Source organism: Meleagris gallopavo, chromosome 1, assembly GCF_905368555.1.
Source record: "Meleagris gallopavo chromosome 1, MGAL_WU_HG_1.1, whole genome shotgun sequence".
In the NCBI taxonomy this organism is placed as follows: Eukaryota; Metazoa; Chordata; class Aves; order Galliformes; family Phasianidae; genus Meleagris; species Meleagris gallopavo.
In genome coordinates, this window is record NC_139404.1 from 12,093,057 (window position 1) to 12,114,257 (window position 21,201).

General features: G+C 34.8%; 1 protein-coding gene across 3 annotated transcripts in view; it reads right to left on the reverse strand.

Annotated features, from left to right (window-relative positions):
* Positions 1-402: 402 nt before the first annotated feature.
* Positions 403-21,201, reverse strand: part of PHTF2 (putative homeodomain transcription factor 2) — a 62,427-nt gene continuing 41,628 nt past the window's right edge. For all 3 annotated transcript variants that reach the window (XM_085216674.1, XM_085216661.1, XM_085216665.1), the window contains 10 exons: positions 20,421-20,579; positions 16,784-16,999; positions 14,893-15,021; positions 13,527-13,799; positions 12,431-12,562; positions 10,331-10,417; positions 9,190-9,345; positions 6,699-6,794; positions 3,288-3,413; positions 403-2,549 (listed from right to left, as the gene is read on the reverse strand). In XM_085216674.1, coding sequence (XP_085072800.1) covers positions 2,529-2,549; positions 3,288-3,413; positions 6,699-6,794; positions 9,190-9,345; positions 10,331-10,417; positions 12,431-12,562; positions 13,527-13,799; positions 14,893-15,021; positions 16,784-16,999; positions 20,421-20,579 — 1,395 coding nt within the window. In that variant the 3' untranslated portion in view covers positions 403-2,528. The remainder of the gene's footprint in view (positions 2,550-3,287; positions 3,414-6,698; positions 6,795-9,189; positions 9,346-10,330; positions 10,418-12,430; positions 12,563-13,526; positions 13,800-14,892; positions 15,022-16,783; positions 17,000-20,420; positions 20,580-21,201) is intronic.

Consider the following 21,201-nt stretch of genomic DNA (forward strand, 5'->3'; position numbering starts at 1 on the left):
ATTAAAAAATTACTTTGTATAACTAACACGTGTTGGAAAGCTTCTGCTCTCACAATAAAGTTCAATTTTGACAGCCAGCAACATTTCCCTCCCAAGTGTTTTAAATCAAACAGAACTCATATTCGTAAGCATGGGCTTAAATCAAAACAGGCAGACTCAGAAATGTGCTGGGTATTACTAAAAGATACAGCTTGCTGCACTTCTTTTCTCCTTTTTCACCATCAACCATAGAAAGCTTTATTCCACGCCTGATCACACTTGCAGTTACAAAACATGTGGCAAAAGTAACCGTTAACATGCAAGATCTGCCATATTTCTACTTGCCTCCATTTTCATACTGGATTTTCCATACTGAGGGATACAATAAACCTCTCCCATTTTTAAGATAATGAATATATCTAATGGTAGCAAATAAAAGGTTTTTATTATTTTTAATTTCATTTCACACATATTTTACTCTTCCCAAGTAACCATTGTTAGTGCAACAATCCAGCACAGTGATAGTTGCTGAGGTATATGTGGTTAAACTAATTTCCCATTAAACCGAAACTGCAACACATTCCCACCTTCTTTTTTTTTTTTTCCTTAAGGTACTGAAAGCAGTATATTCCCTGTTTAAGATTTTTTTTTTTCAAATAATTTCATTCTAAATTGAAGAGTGGCTTTGAAATAGTGACAAGCTGTAAAAGCAACAGCTTCATCTTCTATCCCCTAGAGAACTCCTGCTGCGCTTTTTTCTTAAAACATATTTTGTGCAAAATTAAGTTCTGTGTAGGTCTGTACCATAATTTGGAAAAACCTGTATATAAAATGTACTTAATTTTTTTTAAAACAATCCCAGCATCAGACAACAGAAAAAGAAGAAACAGATCAGATGCAGCCGAAGTTTCCACATGAGAAACTAAAGATAGTATGTTCTTAAAGCTCCAGTAATACATTCTTTCAAAAACCAGAATGCACTTTGGTCATTAATAAACATTAGTACAGAGGCAAATAAAATACAAAATGCTTGTTTGTGTTGCTTTATATATAAAAATAGTTTTATACCACAGAAGTTTAAGATGCATTACTGTACATGCTTAAAGGTTCTGAAGATCAGCAGATAGAGTGTAATGCCCCACCTCTTATAATTACTCATCATTTTTCAGTATGAAGCCATTATTTTAGAAACAAAAAATACAAGAACGCTTGAGCCTGGTGACATTAATTCTCCTAACATAAGTTACTTCATAAGTTACTTGAAACAAAATTTCCACTTACAAATTAATTGTATGAGGTGAACATTCACAATGAGTCAGTATGAGCAGGCCATGTGAGAGGCAGTGTCAGAAGGTAGAGGAGCTCACGCTCACTGGAAAGCATGAGGGAATACCCCATGCTGGGGAGGCGTAGGGCAAAGGAGATTAATCTGAAGACACAAATATGAGAATATGAGGCTTCATTCATTCTGTTGTCCACCAGAAGAACTTGTTTGCTATTTAGTTGTTCTTAAACTTCCATGTGGTATGAATGGCATATACTATAGTGTACATCAGGAGAGCATCTATCTTACGCTCAGTCATTTATAGCATTCCTTCCACCAGTATGTCTTTTGCCTATTTAAATATTTAGCTTTAACATATAATATATACTGCTCCATTGTTCACCATAATATATTCCAATTAATATACATTTATATGTATATATATATAAAGTTTCTCATTAAAAGTAACAATAAAAAGTGCAGATATTGAGCATGCACAGTCAGAGCTGCGCAGAACAGCTCAGTATTTCAAATAAATACAATATTTAATTTTTATCAAAATATTATACAGTATGGTAACCATTTACAATTATTGCTCTAATAAAAGTGTTAACAAAGAGCACTTGTTGACCTGTTATGTAATACCTTATTACTATCCCAGGATATTTAAACTGCAGCCTAAATCAGTTTCGATCCTGGAATTATTCAAAATATTAAAAACTCCCGCTTGTTTCTAATAGTAATATAAAATATTTCTGCTATCTGTCATACTGTATTGTCAGTACTTTGTTTCACGTCCTCTTTATTGCAACCAAACATCAATTGATGTTCTGTTGTCCTCATAAACGATCGGTGCAAATAAAAAATCCTAAGCCATGTTACCACACTTAATCAAAACTCAAATGACTTCCATACAGCACTACCGCAACTAAAAATGTTCAACGTTGGCTTCAGCTTTAACAACAAATACAGTAATACAGTGTATTCAGTTGCTAGGATTTCAAGTTGTCAGACACTCAGTTTTTGCCCTTCCCAACTCTGATCCTTTCCAAATCTAAACAAATATTTTTGAAAATAAAAATGTCAACTAAAATGAAAATAAAATAGCGAGAAGATGAAATAAATACTAAGATTGCACAAGACAGTCAGATGTAAACACTTCTGTTTTCCAAACAACATCCTTTAAGAGGTTGTAGCTTCTGAAATACAGATTCAGTGGCTGCTTTGAGGCAGTTTTGTCAATGAATGAGCTCTTCTATAACACTGTTATCTTCTTAGCATATTATCAAGATTTGATCTTCCAGAGCTGAAAAAGTTAGAAAAATGTTAAAACAGCAGTATTTCCAGTTCAGTTTCTATTTAGCAAAGTTGCAATACCATGTCTATTTCTTATCACGTGCTGCATTCAAAATTTAATAGAAAAGATAAATTTTACATTCATTTACTTGTAATATAAAAAAGAGTAGATGTAAGCAAACTCAATGGGTAACTGAAGGCTTTATGCTACAAGTTTGTGGAAAGTAAGGTGTCCCATACCCTGAATCTTGGAATAATTTCCAGAGTTCATAGAATTCAAAGAGGTTCGGAAAGTATGACCTAATAAGACAATTCTCAAGCCATAAGAGCAAGGCTGTAATGTTAGACACAGTAATACTGCATCTACTGTAGTACTTCACTGCAATACAAGACAAAGATACAAAAACAGTGAGGAACTCGAGAGAGAAATCAGATCTGGAATACAAGAAGTTAAATAAGGTCTTCTACGTGGCCATCTAAGTGTCTCCTTATTCATGTCTAGGAATTCTTAGTGATTACATGTCCTAAATAAAGTCAAAACACCACAAAACTGCAGAAAATTTTAGGAGGGCTCCTTTGACAACCTCATCACTATTCTTCTGATACAGCTTAAATTTCATAACCATTTTCAAATAACAAATCTGCTAGCTCACACAGATAAGAGTTAATTATTTTACAATATAAGATTCCACTATTACAACATTCTGAACACCATAATAAAGAGAAAAAATGGCTGGAAAATAGTTACCTTCAGATTAAATCCAAGCAGGTCACTGATGACACCAGAGACAGCAGACAGGATGACAACTTGGGTGATATTATAAAGGAGTGGATTCATTGTAAGCCCATATAACCTAAATGGACTATCCAGTTCCTAATAACATGAAACAATTATATAATTTAAAGAGCAGAAATTACACAGTTTGGTTTTTGTTTTAAGTATCCAAAGGAGTTTTTCCTCCATTTAAAACTGCTTATTTTCTTGCCATTATTTACTTTAAAACATCAACATATACTGAACTCTGAGAAATCAGTCATAATGTTTCAGTCATAACGAGCAGGCTACAAGAAATTCTGCCTTATGCAGCACGTTTTTAGTGTCAGATTTCTCTGGGTACTTTATAGACTATCATTTATTTATAGACTGTCATGCCATTAATGATATGCCTGACTCATGTCTATTTAGGTAGCATCATTACATCCAGTTAAAAAGCAACATTCACATTAATGACCCATGATTTCATATTTTTGTTATGAAAAATAACATATTGTGGACTCCACTCTGACTCCCCAATGTTACACGCACTATACATGGAAGAATTCATGCCAGTGATTTTTAATGAACAGACAAATTGGCATAAAAAACTGTATTGAATTGTACACCTTATTTGTGTTCAGGCACATACTGATTGCTATTAGATAGTTCAGGCAGTCTCCAATTAACAGTGGAGTACAGCATTTCCCTGTTCTTCTGCTTATGAAAACATGAAAGAAAATAGCTATTGTGTTCACTAACTGTTGATCGACAGCATCTGAATAACCCTTCACAAAATTAGAGGCTACCCATGTAGAACATCTGTCAGTTTGCTTGTGGAGCCAGGAAAGCACAGAGCTACTTTGTCTGCCAGCTTTTTACAATTCCTCATAGTTTCCTAAAAATCACCTTCAGTGTTTAACTGAAGAAATAAATAGATAGGCAAAAGGAAAGAAAGATATTCCATAGTGGCACAAGACTACTTCACTACTATGAAAAATGAACAATGTCTATCCTAATACAATTCCCTTTCTTCTCTATTACTTTGGAGAATAACTAGTAATGAACGTAGATAGAAAATGAACATAAAGGATTTAAAAAAATACTAATGATCATTTAACTGCAAATGTTTTGCACTTTCACTAGAATGATCAAAACATCAGCCAAAGTTAATCTCTAGCGAACTTGAACAAAGACCTTTTTTCACCAGTTTTGCAATTCTTAGTGAGTGATCAAAGTCATCCAAACTTTCCTGGCCTTAAAATACGTGAGAAAGAAGAAAATATGTTTTAAATATAATAAAGGATTACATAAAGTGTAACAACTATCAGAACTTTCAATTCTTAATCTTTCTCCTGCATTACATCCTGGGTCTTGAACAAGGTTTTATCACTCCTATTTTAATAAAAAAGTATTTCACAGCTCTGAATCTTCTCTGAAACAAGGTAAAATGAAAATGAACAACCATTCCACTCAAATGCAGTGTGGTATTAAACTTTGCTGCAAATACAAAAAAAGCAAGATTCCAAGGAGAGCAGAAGAGAATTTCTCTTTAAGGAAACACTTTCAGCTTGTGGGTTTCATCTCATCAACTTTGGGAGTAAAATAAAAAAAATAAGTATAGTCAGCATTATATAATTAATTTCTACTACTTAATTGTTAATAAAAGCTCTTAGCAATCCAGTCCACTTAACTGCTGAACATGAAATAATTCTGTTGATCACTAACTATTCAGGATTCATCTAATGCTCCCATTTGGGAGATTTGGAAATCCCACCTCACTTTTGGGCACATTCTCATAGAAACTAAGGGGTGGTGTGGGATTTGTGTCATGAAATCCACCCTTGCTGGAAAGATCATGATGCTGACACATTTCTGTAAAGAGTAAAACATGAAAAGTGGTTTGAAAACAGCATGAATTGCAGGGAAAACAAGGAGCGAATCACACCAAGAATTCAGCATCCTGTCAACTACTTTTCACCCTGTTTTCTATCAGAACACCAACATTTCAGCTCATCAGATATCCAAATGTGATGCATTTTGTCTACTTGTCCAGGCTCCCCTTGAATCCACATAATCTTTCTGCATCCACAGCATTTTTGACAAAATACTTCCACAAGCCTCCTTCTTTCTGCTTGTTCCAAAAACAGCTCTTGAAAAACAGCCCTATTGTCCCTCACTATAGAGATACCCTCAATATTTGACTCATCCAAGCACTCCATGACTCTGGTCCACAGCTCTCAACTTAGACAATTGCTTTGTCAATCTTGAGCCCCAGGCTACTCAGTCAGTTCTCACATGGGAAGTTCTGCCTGCTTTTTTGAGACGAAGGAGCCACAAACACTGTTGAAGTTGAGGCAGTGGGGAGTCAGCTGACTGGAGAAAACATTCCATCATTTCAGCTATTAGATAACTACATGGGAATCAAAGGGGTAAGTGACTGGAGTTCAATGTGTGAAAGAACCAGGCAGCAAGGTCTTAAAGTACCACTATATGCATAAATAAGTAATAAAATTAAAAAAGAAAAACATCTTAATGTTCTTGAATTATTTTGACTGCAGAGCAAAGGTACGTGTACTGAAAATTTTGCCCTAGATTTACTGAATGATAATCCAACCATTCTCTCTTTTCTCTACATGTGGAATAAGCATCAACTGTGCTATACTCAAACATGGCAGGACGTGTTTGCAGCACAGCTTTGAAAAGAATTTAAGGGGAAGAAAAGACCTTTACATTTGCAAATCATTTCTGAAGAACTGTTTCACATCACCACGCTATCTTTGACTAAATGAAAGAGTTGATTCCCTGAAGGTGAAATCAAAATGCAGTTGTACCTCTTAACCCAAGAATAAATGAATCAGAAGCAGCATTTTAAGATCTTCAGTGTAACAGCAGAATGTGTGACAAGATCTGAATACTGAAAGTTGAAGCTAGACAAATTTAATTTAAAACTTGCACATAACAGCAGAAGTGATTCTGTGACAGTAAGTAAAGACAACATCGAGTATAATCAAGTTGTAGTTTGAAATGCTAATCAGTATCAAGTTTTAAAAGGAATTATTTTTGAGGAAGAATACAAATAATTTAGTAGCTTATTACTAGAAATAGATATTAAGTTTGAAAGCCAAATTGCATCATTTCATGAGGGTTCCTCATCCTGTACATCCTAAAGCATCTTCGCTCCTCCTCCATTAAAAAACAAAACTTACTGCATGTAATAATTATTTGTAATTCACAACAATAGCAACATAAGAGATTGAAGAAGTATGAACAGGTAGCATCACTGTGACAGTTATGAGCAGATTTAAGCCAAAGGATACTGCAGAAACAACACAAATGATTCAGTAAGCTGTCCATTCTGCTTCTAAGTTATCAATAATACAGTAAATCTATTTTAATTCTTACCTTCAATAACTTAGTGGCAAGTTTTAAAACATTGTTCACTAGTGTCAGTTCCTCCTTCTTATTAGGCTTTTTCTCCATTTTCAAGTACAGATTTATCTGATTTAAACAGAACATAAGTATCAACACGTTTGCAGAATCTAAAGGAATTCATTTGAAAGCATTTAATAATAAACTAAAGTGATTATTCAGTACACATGATAGACATTTGCAATGACATTTCTGCAAGCACAGGATTTCCTTTGCTTTGTTCTTAATTTTTAAGGACAAATACTGCCCCAGTTCTATACGAAAAGACAATGTTTTGTGATACAATATTTTACACTATTACAGGAACAATCTTAAAGTTTAATGTCATCTACAAACCAGACAAAAAGCACCACCTATGCAATGTCTGCATATTTTCCTTCTTTCTTTGATAATTGTTTGAGGTTTGCCAATTCATTTTCAGATGTTATTCTTTAGTGTGCACACCTTATAGGCTTCACATTCCCAGAAATTCTTGCATCGACTGAAATGATAAAATGTAATTCTGCTGAAGTATAATTTCTTTCAAAAAGATTTGTGTCACTGAATAGTTCACAAACACCTTCAGTGCAGAAAATCCTCCTAGTGCCTTGAAAAATATGAATTATTATTGAATTAAACTCTCTGTTGCTATAGAAGAACAGTGTATCAATCATTTCAACGCTTCTGGAATCCAGACTTCTTTAGAACACTGCTTCTGAGAAAGTTAGTTATGAATACTAGTTCTCCCTTGGAAATCCTGAAACTCTTGCTTTCCTTCTCAATTGGTCTGATATACATGCTAGACCTGGCAAAGTTCAGTGTTTTGCTTTTTATTTAATTGCAAAATAAAAAATTAAAAAAAAAAAATCTGACTTTTCATTTCAGTATGACAGCCATTGACAACACATTAAAAAAAAACAACCAGCATTATGTTCAAGAAGTCCTTCAAATGACAAACTTCTACCAAGCTATAGCAGCAAAGTTGCAGGAAGGAAGCGATGTTACCGGGGTTTGTTGTAAGGTGGTTACTGAAGTAAGGACCTCATCATGTAAGCAAGAATAACTGAATATTACTGTGTCTCCCTGGCAAGTTCACTGTAAGCTTGTACAACTAAGTTAAAATCAAAATGATACTAATACATTGCAAGGCAAATTAAGCTCCCAATCTATTTCATTCCAACGTAAATCATGCTTTTAGAGACAAAGGGATATCAGACCTTAAATATGACATCACATTTTTCAGCAATTCAAGCATTTAAAAAACAGGAATAAACTAAGAATAGAAATTCTTAAAAAAAATAAAAACAGGAGAAGACAAACCCTAGGAGGGTTACAAATCTGTTTTAATGTTTACTATGATTTCATTAATTTATCAAAAACATCCACGTTCAATTGCATCCTTTGAAAAATAAGGGGACTTTGAACACACACCTACATACCTATTCTGAGGCTTGAAATGAGCAAGAAGACCACCTGATCAGAACATGATTTGTGTTTTTCTTAGCAAAGAATGCCATAAATGAATTTAATTTACAAGAGCAATTAGAAACACTTTCACAGGCAGCATACAATCTAAAATGCTTTGGTCAAAAATGATGAATATTTTAGTTTCCAGTCACAACTCCAATTCATTAAAGTCATAGGTTGAATGTAAAGCACATTGAAGAGCTTGGATCTTGGCTGACAAAAAGAATTCACAATTTCACTTCATCTGTTTGAATCTGAGGGCTAACATTTCTTTGGGTTGTTTTGTTTTGTTTTTATTGTGATTGTTCTGAAACTTCATTCTCTTTTTGATACACATCAAACCACTGTCTGATTTTCAAGCATATCAGTTCAGGTACACTTTTATAGATCGTTGTCTGTTAGACAACAGTTTCAGCTTAGACCCACGAAAGGCCAAAATATCAGACATTTATGAACCTGGCATAAGATGAAAGCAAATACATTATGCTATTGAACCTGTACACGTAACCACTCCAAAATGAGTTTTACCTAGAGTTCTGCATATGCTTTCTATTTTCTCAGAAAGAGTCTCATATTGAATTATATTTTCCTTTTTATTTCAGGGAAATGCATTATAATAGGATAAGCTGGATTCAAGTACAAAATTAAGTGATAACACTTGTTAAACTTTTACTTGTTTAAAGTTCAGGGGACTTAGACTGTTGCTTTCAACTTAAGGTTTTGAACTGGCTAAAATGCTTAAGGGCTGACTCTCAGAAAGAGTGTAGTTTAAAAACCTATGAAAGCAAAAAAAAAAAAACTAGAGTTTCTCTGTCACTCATTTGCCTTGCTCTTGACATTTTTTTCAGTATCTACAGAAATAGAACTTCAAGTTGTAAGGATCTTAAATAACTTGTTTCACTACACCACATCAACTATTAAATTCCAACCATTTAAAGTCATCTAGAATGCATGCCTAAGAGCTAATTGACAAATGATTTATTTAGATAGAAAAACGTATATCTGCACAAATTCTCACCTGCTCAGTAAGTAATATTGAGGTATTGCTGTATTTTTTACTGGTTTCAGATCCAAGAGTAACAAATCTCAATAGAAAAAGTGTTAGTGAAATGCACCAAATTACTAGTTCCCAATTGTAGTGACAATCAAGGAAGATCTCATGCATGTGAAGCAGCTGTAAGCAAAAGGGAAAAATTAAAATCGAGTCCAGATTAATATTTATATTGCAATATAAGAAAAGAATTATGTATTTTCCCAACACCAAAAATAATTTCCCAGTAATAAGGGTTGTTTTCAGGCATTAAATATCTTTAATCATAATTTAAAATCAAAATTCTTTAAATGATATTAGGACTGAGAAAAGGTTGAAAAGTGAAAAAGCTGAAAGAAAGTAAATTCAAAGCCTCAATCAGAATTTAAATGTTTTTTCATATTTCTACAGTAACAGAAAAATGTATTACATTCTATGACAATTTTACACTCTGTTTTGCGATTTCAAAGACACATGTGGGATAAAAAACAAAATATGCCTTCAAATATACTGAATTACATGGAAAATTTGATTCAAGTAGTGTAATTGCTGAATTACATTCTTATTAACGTATTTATAGTTCACTACTGTGAAAACACATTAGCATTAACTAGGGAAGGAAATGGAAAATACAACCAGAAGTCATTCAGAAACTTACCTGTACACTGAAACAGAAGGTTGAGCACAGACTTCTTAGTAACAAGAAATCTGATTTAAGCATAGATGTGCTTCCAAAAAGATATTCCACTAGAGGGCAGGCTAATACAGCCAACAAATTCATCAGCATCTTCAAATTGTAATTGTTGTAATATCTTTATGAAGCACATCTTAATGCCCTATGTTAGAAAAAACTCCTGTTTCAATTACAAAATGAACAATGAAAGAAGACAGATAAGAAACAAAACAGTAATAACACCATGCCAGTAATTACTGTTTCTTTGGCTATTACAGAGTGGCATAGTGATAATATTCTAAAGTAAATAAATTAATACAATGAATGTAGCTTAATCTTCTGAAAAGCTCTAATAGTCGTTACTGATTTTTCAGTGAGGTCTCTTATCTTAATAGGAACCATCACACAAAAGGCAGTCTATTTTTAAAAAAACTACTTAAGTCATGATTTCCTCACCTGTGCACAACAGATAAACACAACTGAGATAGTCAGGAGGAAGGCAGATGAAACTATTACATCAACTGAGCGCTGAGGACCTCGACGCTGAGAATAAGAGAGATGCATATGTGAGCGAAAATCCACCTAAACCAGCACTGATGTTCAGGGCATCCGGTTATATTTACTCTTTGAACACAGTTTGCTCATAGCTTGCAATTTGGTAATCTGAGTTCCACACAAAATACAGGAATTAAAAGTACAGCTCCTACCAAATATCCCCAAAGGCATTTGAGATAATTCAGATGCAGACAATTAAGGATAGCTATGATAAAAGAATACATACACCACTTGTTTAGTCAGCTCATTCGTGATGAGAAGCAGCGAATTCAGTACAGCACCGGGCTTTAATTCCCAGTATCAAACCAGTGCTAACAACACTTTGGACTCAGATTGCAATGGAATATCAAGATATAATTTCACATAGCTCTTTGTTTTCACTACTTGCATCTTTCTAACATATAAAAAATCATAGTCGTACATCACTCTCCCATCAAGGTACAATTCTCTCACATGACAATTCCAAGAGAGGAAGAAGGAAAAGTTGGGAAACAAATACATTGTGATGAAAGATCCAATGTCACTATATCCAGTTTTTTTTTTTTATTCTTAATTGCTTACTGGTATAACAAAATCTTTACATCCACTGAACATTTTCTATGTCCTTTCTAATTAAAGAATTAAGTACACTCTGTTGCAATGAAACACGTCCAAGTCACAATACGCATCTATTTCACACCTTCGTTCTCATATTTATGTAATTAGCAGTGTGTTTGGAGAAAAGTGGGAGGTGCATGTATGCAAGGTATAATCTTGGAACTTGGAGAAAGAGATAGAAGATTAATTACTGGGAAAAAAAATCAAGTACAAGTTGGTAGTGCAGGAGTACGTGCTCTTATACACACAGTGTTTTGCCTGTGTGAAACTCAAGATGTGCACATACTCCAACTCATTTACTTACAGATGGACACACAACCAGGTAAGATGCAAGTGTAATTTGGACAAATGCTATGCCAGTATCTGCCAGTGGCACCACTGTGAGAAGGCTAAGTTCCTTAGCTGCTTGTCTCCACTCCTTTACTTATGCAAGTGCACACCTTACGGAGCTGCCCAGTGAGCCACATATATCAGCAGATGGAGGTGAAAATGACTGTCCTTCACTGGTTATTTTTCAGTTTGTTCTGAACAAGCTTCTGACCACTGTGTGACTGGGCTTCTGTTTGCAACAACAGAATTATAGAGAAGTTTCTTGCGCCGTATGAGGAGGTGGAATACATAGGTAACAGTTGTGAGGAAAGAAGGCAAGACAGTCTCCACATCAATGTCAACATACATAGCTTTTAAAGCATGAGAGCTACATTCTACTGCACAAATGCTGTTATCCTTCTTTCCTCCCACACAGCAACACATTACAGACTAGACAGAAAAAAGCCTGCCATGCTGTAGGCACCAAAGTTTCATTACATAATGCACAGAGAAAAATGGAAAAAAAACTTGCAAACTCAAAAAATGAGCTAGGATCATCAAAATGCTCTGGGATGAAAAGAGCATTAGAGGGCTATCACTTGAGACAACTCATTATTTCAGTTGAACAAACAGTAAAGAGATCAAAATGTCTTACAAGTCGTGGGCACAGTTTCTAGCTTCTTGTGGTATGTATGCACTCACAGCATAAATATGCACACAAGCTGCTTTGCTTCATAAATTCCTTGTATGTTAATGACACTAACTGTGGAGCTCTTACAGTGATTTATTGTCTGTGTTTTACCACAAGTGATGATTTACTCACTATACTCACCTGAGACACATCCCTGCTCTAATCACTTAACAGAAGACTTCTACTCTGAACACACTCATATCTCATACCAAGGTGAAAAACATTCTCACCATCTGGCTGCTTGCTGATGCTGCTGGCCAGAAATCGGCAAAATAAAGTGGATTGGGCACACATGCACCAGTAACTGCACACAGAGGACAACTCAGACTCAAATGCCTACTTTTCACCAACAGCACATGGGACTGTTTCTATTTAAGTGGTAGCAAAAATTTACGTTATTTTACCTTTAGATAGGACCTGAGAGAAAGCCACATTTTTATATTCTGTACTTTCTTCAAACGGAAGTGAGGAACCTCTGACTTTCTTGCCCTTCTGGCAGATGTTAGATGACCAAAAAGTTTAGCAAAAAGTAGCCTCTGCAGGGAAGGAAAAAATAATGAAGCTGTTAAGTCATTTTTGAGGGTGCTAAAAAGAAAATGGAGAAAAAGCCTCACTTAATATACAATGTACAATGCATCGAGGTAAGGTAAAACATATTAATTACAACACAGAAATAAAAGATCTAAAAAGGAGAGACACTGAACAGTTTTAAAAGTCAAATTAATTTAATGAAAAAACAGAACTACAATTCCCCTTTTCAAGTTTCAGACAACAGATCTACAATGCTATTAACATTTGGGAGATAATCAAACAAGTCCATCACTTGCATTAAAGACTGCTTAATCCAGAACTTTTTTCCAACAGAAATGGCAACTAAAGCAGTTCAATGCTACTTTACTGTACTGAATCCCTTCTTTTGGCTACAATGTAAGAAAACTACTTATCTTTTTTCTTTTCCAGGCTAGAAAGTAACTACACTAGGGAGCTAGTGAGAGAGTATCGGACAGCAACATTGCCAGTCTCTGGGACAGAGGTGTCAGCAAAGCAGACAGGGCTGAGGTCTGGACCAGACTGTTTCCAATTATTCTCAAAAATATTTTGAATGAAACACGCTGGTGGAACAGTCTAGAAATTCAGAGAGCTCTTTTACCAAATTTCTTTCTCCTTGAGGAAAACTGAAACAAACCAGGTCATGACTAACAACTGGCCAATGAGTTGAGTCAGAATTATGAAATAAAAGGTTTTACCTCCAAAATGCTCTTATGCAAGAAAAAAGCTTAGCTACAGAGCTTGAAGGACACTTAAGTCCTTTGTATCTGGGTCATCTCCTAATCTGTAATCCCATTGAAGTATCTGTAACCGTTGATCTACAAAATCTCGAGGCAACTATGAATACAAGGTGAAAATATCCACAAAACCAAATAAAATATAAATTAAAAAAAAAAAAACCCAAAACAAATTATTTGTTTTGGACTAAACCTCTTAGCTTATTTTATGTACCTGTTTGTAAGTTCTCTCTGCCACACACAGTAGGAAAAAGAAAATCCACACTAGAGACACACGGACCACAAAACTTATAACAACCATTGAGAGAACCAGTATGTCTCCATTTGATCCAAATGCTGTAATGCAAAGTTCAGTGGCAGAATGTGCAGCTAGCTGTTCCAAATCTTTAGCTTGGGAAAGTCGAAATACAAATGGCATTAAACCCAAGATTAAAGATATGATGTTTCCAAAAATCTGATAACCGATTCCTGGTATATAGCTGTTCACCTAAAAGCGAAAGAAAACAAAGCACATTGCAAAGTTTGGAACTTATCTTGTCCTTATTAATGTCACTGTTTTACTATTGCAACAAACACTTTACAATGTGTTACATGATATGAAACCTACAACCAAGCATCTTTGCAGTTTACTACTAATAAAAGGAAAGTGCTCCAGGAGCATTTAATACACAGCAACAATCACAAATAAACACCAGCAACAAAACATTGAAATGCTTCAGTGTATATTCTTGCAGTAAAAATTAATTCAATACTGAATTAGCAAAATTCAATCAATCAGACTTTGTTGTTTACATGCTGCATCTTAGTCTAAAAGTCTAATTGCCTTCTGCTTCTTGATTTTTATTATATGATTATATAATTTTATATGATTTTTAAAAGAATCAAAGCATTCACAGTGCAGTAGGATTGGAATTCTGTTGTGCTGCTATGGCTTTATCAAGGTTTACTTCTACTGTGACTGCACCCAAAGCTATATTATTTCTGAGGCAGGTACAGAGATCTGAACTAAGTTTGTGAATGCTGTGCTTTCTGACAAGTTGGAAATGTCCATATCAACTTGTCAGAATTACTGACAATTGTCATAAACTATGCTAAGATTTTATGTAACCCTACTAAATATATAAATCATCTATGCTGAAAAACAGTATGATATCAATCATAAGGAATGCCAGGAATCAGAAGACATTCCATTCATCCTCTTTACACTTCTGTTTCCTAAAACAGAAAAGCTTTCTTTTCTAATCAGCATCCAAATACTCAGATAGATGTACATCTAGCCCAACATATTAGTTGTCCATAAGAATGAAGGAGATAAATATTCACAGCATATGCCACTGGAACAATAAAACAGAGGCTGGCTATGTTATTAAGCACCCAGCAATGCAAATGTATTTTATTATCACACCACTCTTATGGTGTGTACAGCTACGAGAGCTGTAAGCATGAGGGCTACTCCAAAAGTAATGTCTCCTATTTTATTTTGTTGGTCCATGACATCAGAGGCAGATATTGGTCATGTGACAGTAGAGACAGTACTTATTTTTGAACCTAGATACAGTATCTGTAAAAAGAATACTCACTCTGTTCATTATCATACCACTGATTTCAAGCACAGACATATCTGCTTTCTTGCAGTCATTCCCCTCCCATACAATTGCACTTATTTTTTCTAGTCCTGGATTCAAACTATGGATCCAAGGCAAGTGACTCTGGGGAAGACAAGCAATACATTCCATCAGAAATATCAACCTATTGTTATGTCAGTGTTTCTTTGTCAGGAATACACTGACCAAAAAAAAAAAAAGCACTTAAACTGACACAACTGTTGTTACATAGCATTTACTTCTCCTGCATTACTGTATGTTAAATACTCAAAGTCATTCACTTCTTTCCCAATAAATAGCTGTGTGTCTCTTGGACTCTAATCAATGTACGTTGCCCCAACGGCCAAGTAATTTCAGCTTAAGTAGTGAATGCACATATTTATTTACTCTAATCAGAAAAGAACTAAGTGAGAACTGAAAGACCCAGAAAATGCTGAGGTAACAAGTGCTGCTGCAGCCACTTGTTGATTTCCCTCAGTCCTGTCTCACTCCTCTCAGTTATAGGGGATCAAAACTGATCTCAGCCTTTCCAGGTTAACCAGCACTGTTTGAATCAAATAGAAAGGGGGCATATTACCAAAAATTTATCATATCATTTAATAAAAGGGGAGTGGGGGGGTTATAACTTGATTTATCAGTATTTATCCGAAATTTTTCTATACTGCTAAGTACTCAATTGCCTCCTTTCTTTTCCATTAGAGGGAAAAAAAAAAAAAACACCTATATTGTTAACATAAATTATAGCTGCACAAAGACTTTCTTAAATATAGATTTCCACTATTTTCCTCTAGAGGGAGTATCTACACCAGAAGCTGAAATGCAAAAATTTCACAATCTACAATGAAACAAATCAACAAAAACATTAAACTTCAAAAAAACATGGAATACAAGCAAGAACTAAAATAAATTTTAAAAGCAGAGAGTGCAGAAATTCAAACTGCTTTGGGGGTGGATTTTGTTGGTTGGTTGGTTCTCTTTTTTTTTGAGGGGAGAAAATCCATCATTTTCAGTTCCAGTTATGAGTGAACAAGCTTATCTTTTGAGACTCTTTTTCTCAGCTATCAGTAACATCATCTCTTGTATTAAATTCCTTAGCACTGATGTAAGCAGTGCCAACATACACTGCACATTTAACAAGAAAAATATTTCACAGCAGGCAACTTAGTGAAAAACCTTGTAATACAAACATAACTGGCACTGACACCTGACTGTTTTTTTTATCAAATGAAGACTAGCACATGATCATCAGCTATTAAGTACGGACAATGGATTCTGTCCAACTAACCCAAGGCAGGCTGCAACTACAGTGTTGCCCAACAAACACTAACGTTTTCAGAAATTACTGCCCAGGTGTTTCTATAGAGTAGTATTAAGAAAAAGAAATGATTAGCTTTAAGGTAAAAATAACATGAAAAAAATATTTTATCTAAAAAGAATACAGATATTATAAATGCATAAAGAAAATAAAGAATAGATACATAACATCAGATTACATTACGTATTTTATCTTGCTGTGTGATTTCATATATATACACACGCATACAGAAACAAAAATATTCCCTCTGATATATATATGATTCTACCACAGGAAACTTAAATCAATTAGTACTTGTCCTGAACTAGAATCCTAACACAAAAATATTCTGCAGGCTATTACAGTACACTGTCATATCCTCTTCATCTGACAAATTAATTACCGAGTAGCAGAAATTCAATTTTCCTTGTTTTAATTCTACCAAATCACTTTGGCTCTGTTACTTCCATTTAATAGAGAGTTCTTTCTCCCAGGCCCCCTGAGCACATGACAAAGCTGATAAGACTGAAAATGTACGTGCTGTAGAAGTCAAAATCAGGAGATACAACCAACCTGATGAAATGGGTCATCTCTATATTCTTTCTTCACACATGGATTCATTTGAGGACTTTCTACATCTGTCTCACTAGTACAGGAAGAGTGGCACTCTGCACAGTGTAGGAGGTCCTCCCACACATCCTCAGTTTCTGATTCTGGCCTTGCACTCTCAGAATCCTGCCTGGAACTTGAACACCGAGAACTGCAGCTAGTACCTGATTTAGGTGTATCCTGAAATTAAAATATTCATTGGAATTAATGCTGGTTTTGTACTCTATTTCCTTAACAGAAGAGTTATTTAGTTCAAATGTAGCAAGTCCACATGCATCAGTTTTGTACGTTCTACTCATTACATTTCAAATCAGAAAGTATTATATGTTTACTGCACAGTTAGACATCACACATACAAGTAATAATTCATGGTCCCTGATCCATGGGGGATGGGTCATACAGTGAAGACTCAATTCACACACGTTAGGAAGTAACTGTTTTACAGATTTTTAAAATTCATTAATTTAGAGCAATTATCAAGCCTGTCTCCAACTTCTGATTTAATTAGTGATAAATTAAGTCCCTTAAAACACATTACAGCTTCATTATTTTAGTGAAAATATTGAAGAAACAAAAAAGGCTTAAAGGCATATACACTGACCTGCAATTAGTATAGAAGAGTGAGAAAAGCCTAATTCACTAAATACTTTAAACTGATTTGCCACTTCGTCCTTCTATCCCATGTTGTTTGATTTGAACTACTTTACCTAGTTATTAACATATCTGTCCCTCCCCAAATCGTTAGCATAGCTTTTAAAAAAATTCACAAAAGGATAAATCAGATTAAAGCAAGACTAAGGGATTTAGAGGACAAAGACTTCCTCTTTAGCTTCATCCACAGAAACTGGGAACATGGGGAATAAAAAAAAATAAGCCTGAAGTACAGTGACACAGCAGATAGGCATTTGCAGATTGTGTCTACTTCAGGTGCAGATTCAGAATTGCACTGCCAGACTCTACTCACCATACAGTGAGGGATTCTTTCAAAAAAGGGGCAAGAAAAAAGAAGGTCTGGAGGAAGAACAGACAGATAATTCTAGCTATCCAAGATCCGAGGCACCCAATAGCAACGTGGATGTCATTTTCCTAGTTCTAAAAGAAATGTTGGTATGCCCCAGATGTAAATTTCTAAAATTAATTGCCTATAATAATCTATAAAAACACCAATTTGATTCTCAGTGTCCACTGTTACGCTTCACGTACCTTCCCAAAGACTGTGTGTGAGCTTCTTTGAAGACAGGCATGCAACAGGTGTAGAGAGAAAGAATAACTGAGTATCCATACCCAGTACTAGGTACATGTGTGATTTACACAGTCATGCATAAAAAACTAATTATTTTAAAGAAAGTGTAGTTGAGAAGTAAGCATGCCTCATGATTTTTAAATTTTGCGCACTACTGACATAATAACACAGAAAAAGATTATGCTTGAGAGATTTAAATACCCCAGTGCCTACATATAATGCAGTCTGATGTTTTCTTCAGAACAAAAATGCAGACCTCTAAGCTCCTTTCAATAGTTAGATGAACCAATTTCCTGCAAGACAGGTCTTAAATGCAGTACCGTCCTACTCATGACTATCATCTGCCAATTCCTTCTTAGAGCAAAATTCCTTTCTTTCTCCTATAGTTTATCTCAATATTATGCCCAATTTTCTTCACTGAAATACACAATCAAGAAATACTGCAGCAGGCCTATTAATTTAACATGACTTGTAATGCATTACCAGCTGAAGAAGAGTTATTTGTTCTTCCTGAAAACCTCGCTTCATATACTTTATGCAAGCAATTTTGTAAAGAAATACATAGCAGAAGTTTGCTCCAAGCTCTTTTTAGTGAGATGATAGAATACCAGTACCAAAGATAATATCTGAAATATTTATTCTTTATAGAACATGGTCAGTACAGGGTGCTGAGACTTGAACTGAATGAAGCAAGAAGCTTAAAAAGCTATACCTCAAACAACGACTGACAAGCAAACATCAGCTTCTGTCCTGTTTTCCCTTATCTTGAAAGCACATCCACTGTTTTATATATATATATATATATAAAATACGTGTGCATATATGTATATATTTTACCTATTTTATATATATATATACACACACACACATTTTTTTTAAATACAAAGAAAGCTTTCAGTTTTCAAAACTACTGTTTCATTTCCTTTGTAATCACGTTGAGGGAAAAGAGCTGTTAACAACACAGAAAAGCTTCCTCTTTCATGGCAGCAATCACAGAGATAGGGGGATAAAGAGTGAATTATTACTACACACAGAGTAAATTCATGTTTTTTCAGTTTCTGAAGGTATCTATACACAGTCCTCCCTAGACAACATTTTAGAATTTTACAGCTCTAAGGTACCTCTTGGAAAAGAAGATATATTTAAGATGGAAAAAAAAAAATCATCTGCAATCACATCTGTCCAGCTGCACTAGTATGCAGTCAAGGGACATTTTCTGTAATACGAAACATTTCTAAGTATCACCCTGTTCAGAAAGCCTAAAGTAAAAATACATAGGACATCAACCAGTTAAAAATGAATTAGCCTTCTTGATCTCTCCATCTGAAGTTTGTGATAAGTGATTTATAGAAAATTAGTTAATACTTTTATGCAAAGCATAAACTTCAAGACTTTGTAATTATTATCAGAGAAAACGGCATTATATGAACTCTTCTAAGAAGGCATTACTTATATCAAGTGGAAGGCTTGCTTATGATGCTCTGCCTGTTAGAGCCACCCACAAGCACACTCCTGTGAGAACCAAAATTACTCTGCACATTCTTTTCTCATCGTCCTAGTTGAGGGAAAAAAAAAGGTGGGGCAAGTACAATTGTTAAATAGAAAAGACACTGCAAAAACCTCAAAGTTTTGTTTATCTGTTAAGTTGCATACCATCAGCAAAAAGAGCGGAAATCCTTTAGAATTAAAAGAAAAAAGAAGCCCTCCCCCACTTCTGTCTTTCAGTGTCTGAACTCTTACAACTAAAGACTCTCTAATATGGAATTGCTGCCTTCCTCCTCTTAGCTCTGATGTTAATAAATCTCTTAAAATTTCAAGTTTTTGTGTGTTTTTGTTGCAATAGAACACTAACAATTTTGTTGAGATTTCACGACAATATTTTAATGGCTTTCAACTAACATGAAGGAATGAAAAAACAGGCAAACTATCAGAGGACTTCACAAGAAGGTTGGTGAATCGAAAATACGACGTAAATGGAGAAAAGCAGCAGCACTAGTATGATGAAAATGCTACTATTGCCAACTACTGCTGTTTCTGTAATAAATCAAGTTTTCAAAAGAGACACCTGCTGCTAAAAGATAGCAACAGAGTTAACTGAAATCTGATGCAAGATGTATAGGATATATCAAAGGATCTTAACAACAAATTGAAAAATGTGACAAAGCTCAGCTGAATAAAAACCTCAGAGTTAAAACTCTGTCATACAAAAAGGAATCCCTCTCCCTCACTAGCATGGCTTCAAATTAACATAATCCTAAAATGTATAAGTAAAAAGTATAGGAGAAAAAAATAAATACCCAACAAGAAACGTAGAGCTTCAATCAATTTACATAAAAGAGGCAACAGAAGAATAGATACCTCCAAAGGATAGTGTTTCTTATAATGGTGAGACTTTCTGTTTCGAAGCGCGCCATCACTGGAAGTGCGTTCTACATTGCGGCGTAAAGAGTACCCGGTTTCAGGCCCCTCCTCACTAGAAACTTCATCTGATAAATTTGTCACAGTCCTGTGAGTCTCCTAGTGCAAGAAGTAGAGTATTAGTAAGACTTAACACTCATATTTACCAATTCTAAACTATTACAATCAAATTTCTTTCTGCAATGTTATGTATGCCCTGTTAAAGTAGATATTGCATTTTCAATTGTAAGAAGTGATACAGCAGATATTACAAAATAAAACTGTAATATCAAAATAAACATTTCTCAGACAATGAGTAGCTAGTTCACATTTAGCTGGCATTCACATTTTAAAGGCCTAAATGCAAGTTACCAAAAGGTTTGAGAAAATATATTTGTGATAGCAGACTCACGCTTAATTATCAACACATATGGTACAAAGTCAGCATTCATCTCTTTCAACTACAAAACATTACAAGGTTTGTTTGTGAAAGACTGATCCAGATAATACATTTATCACACTATTTCCTTGATTTCCTGAAGTGAAACCAGACCTGACAGCAACAGGAAGAAGAGAGTGCAGTAGAAGATTGGTCAGCTGTCAGAAGCTTTCTGTATCCTCTCATTTATTGTGACACCACTGCACAGAACCCTGTAAAATTTCCTTCAGAGTTGCATTGTCATCAGTGAAATGACAGAAGATCCCTTTACCCCTGCGACTTAGGCATCTATTTCTCTTCCAT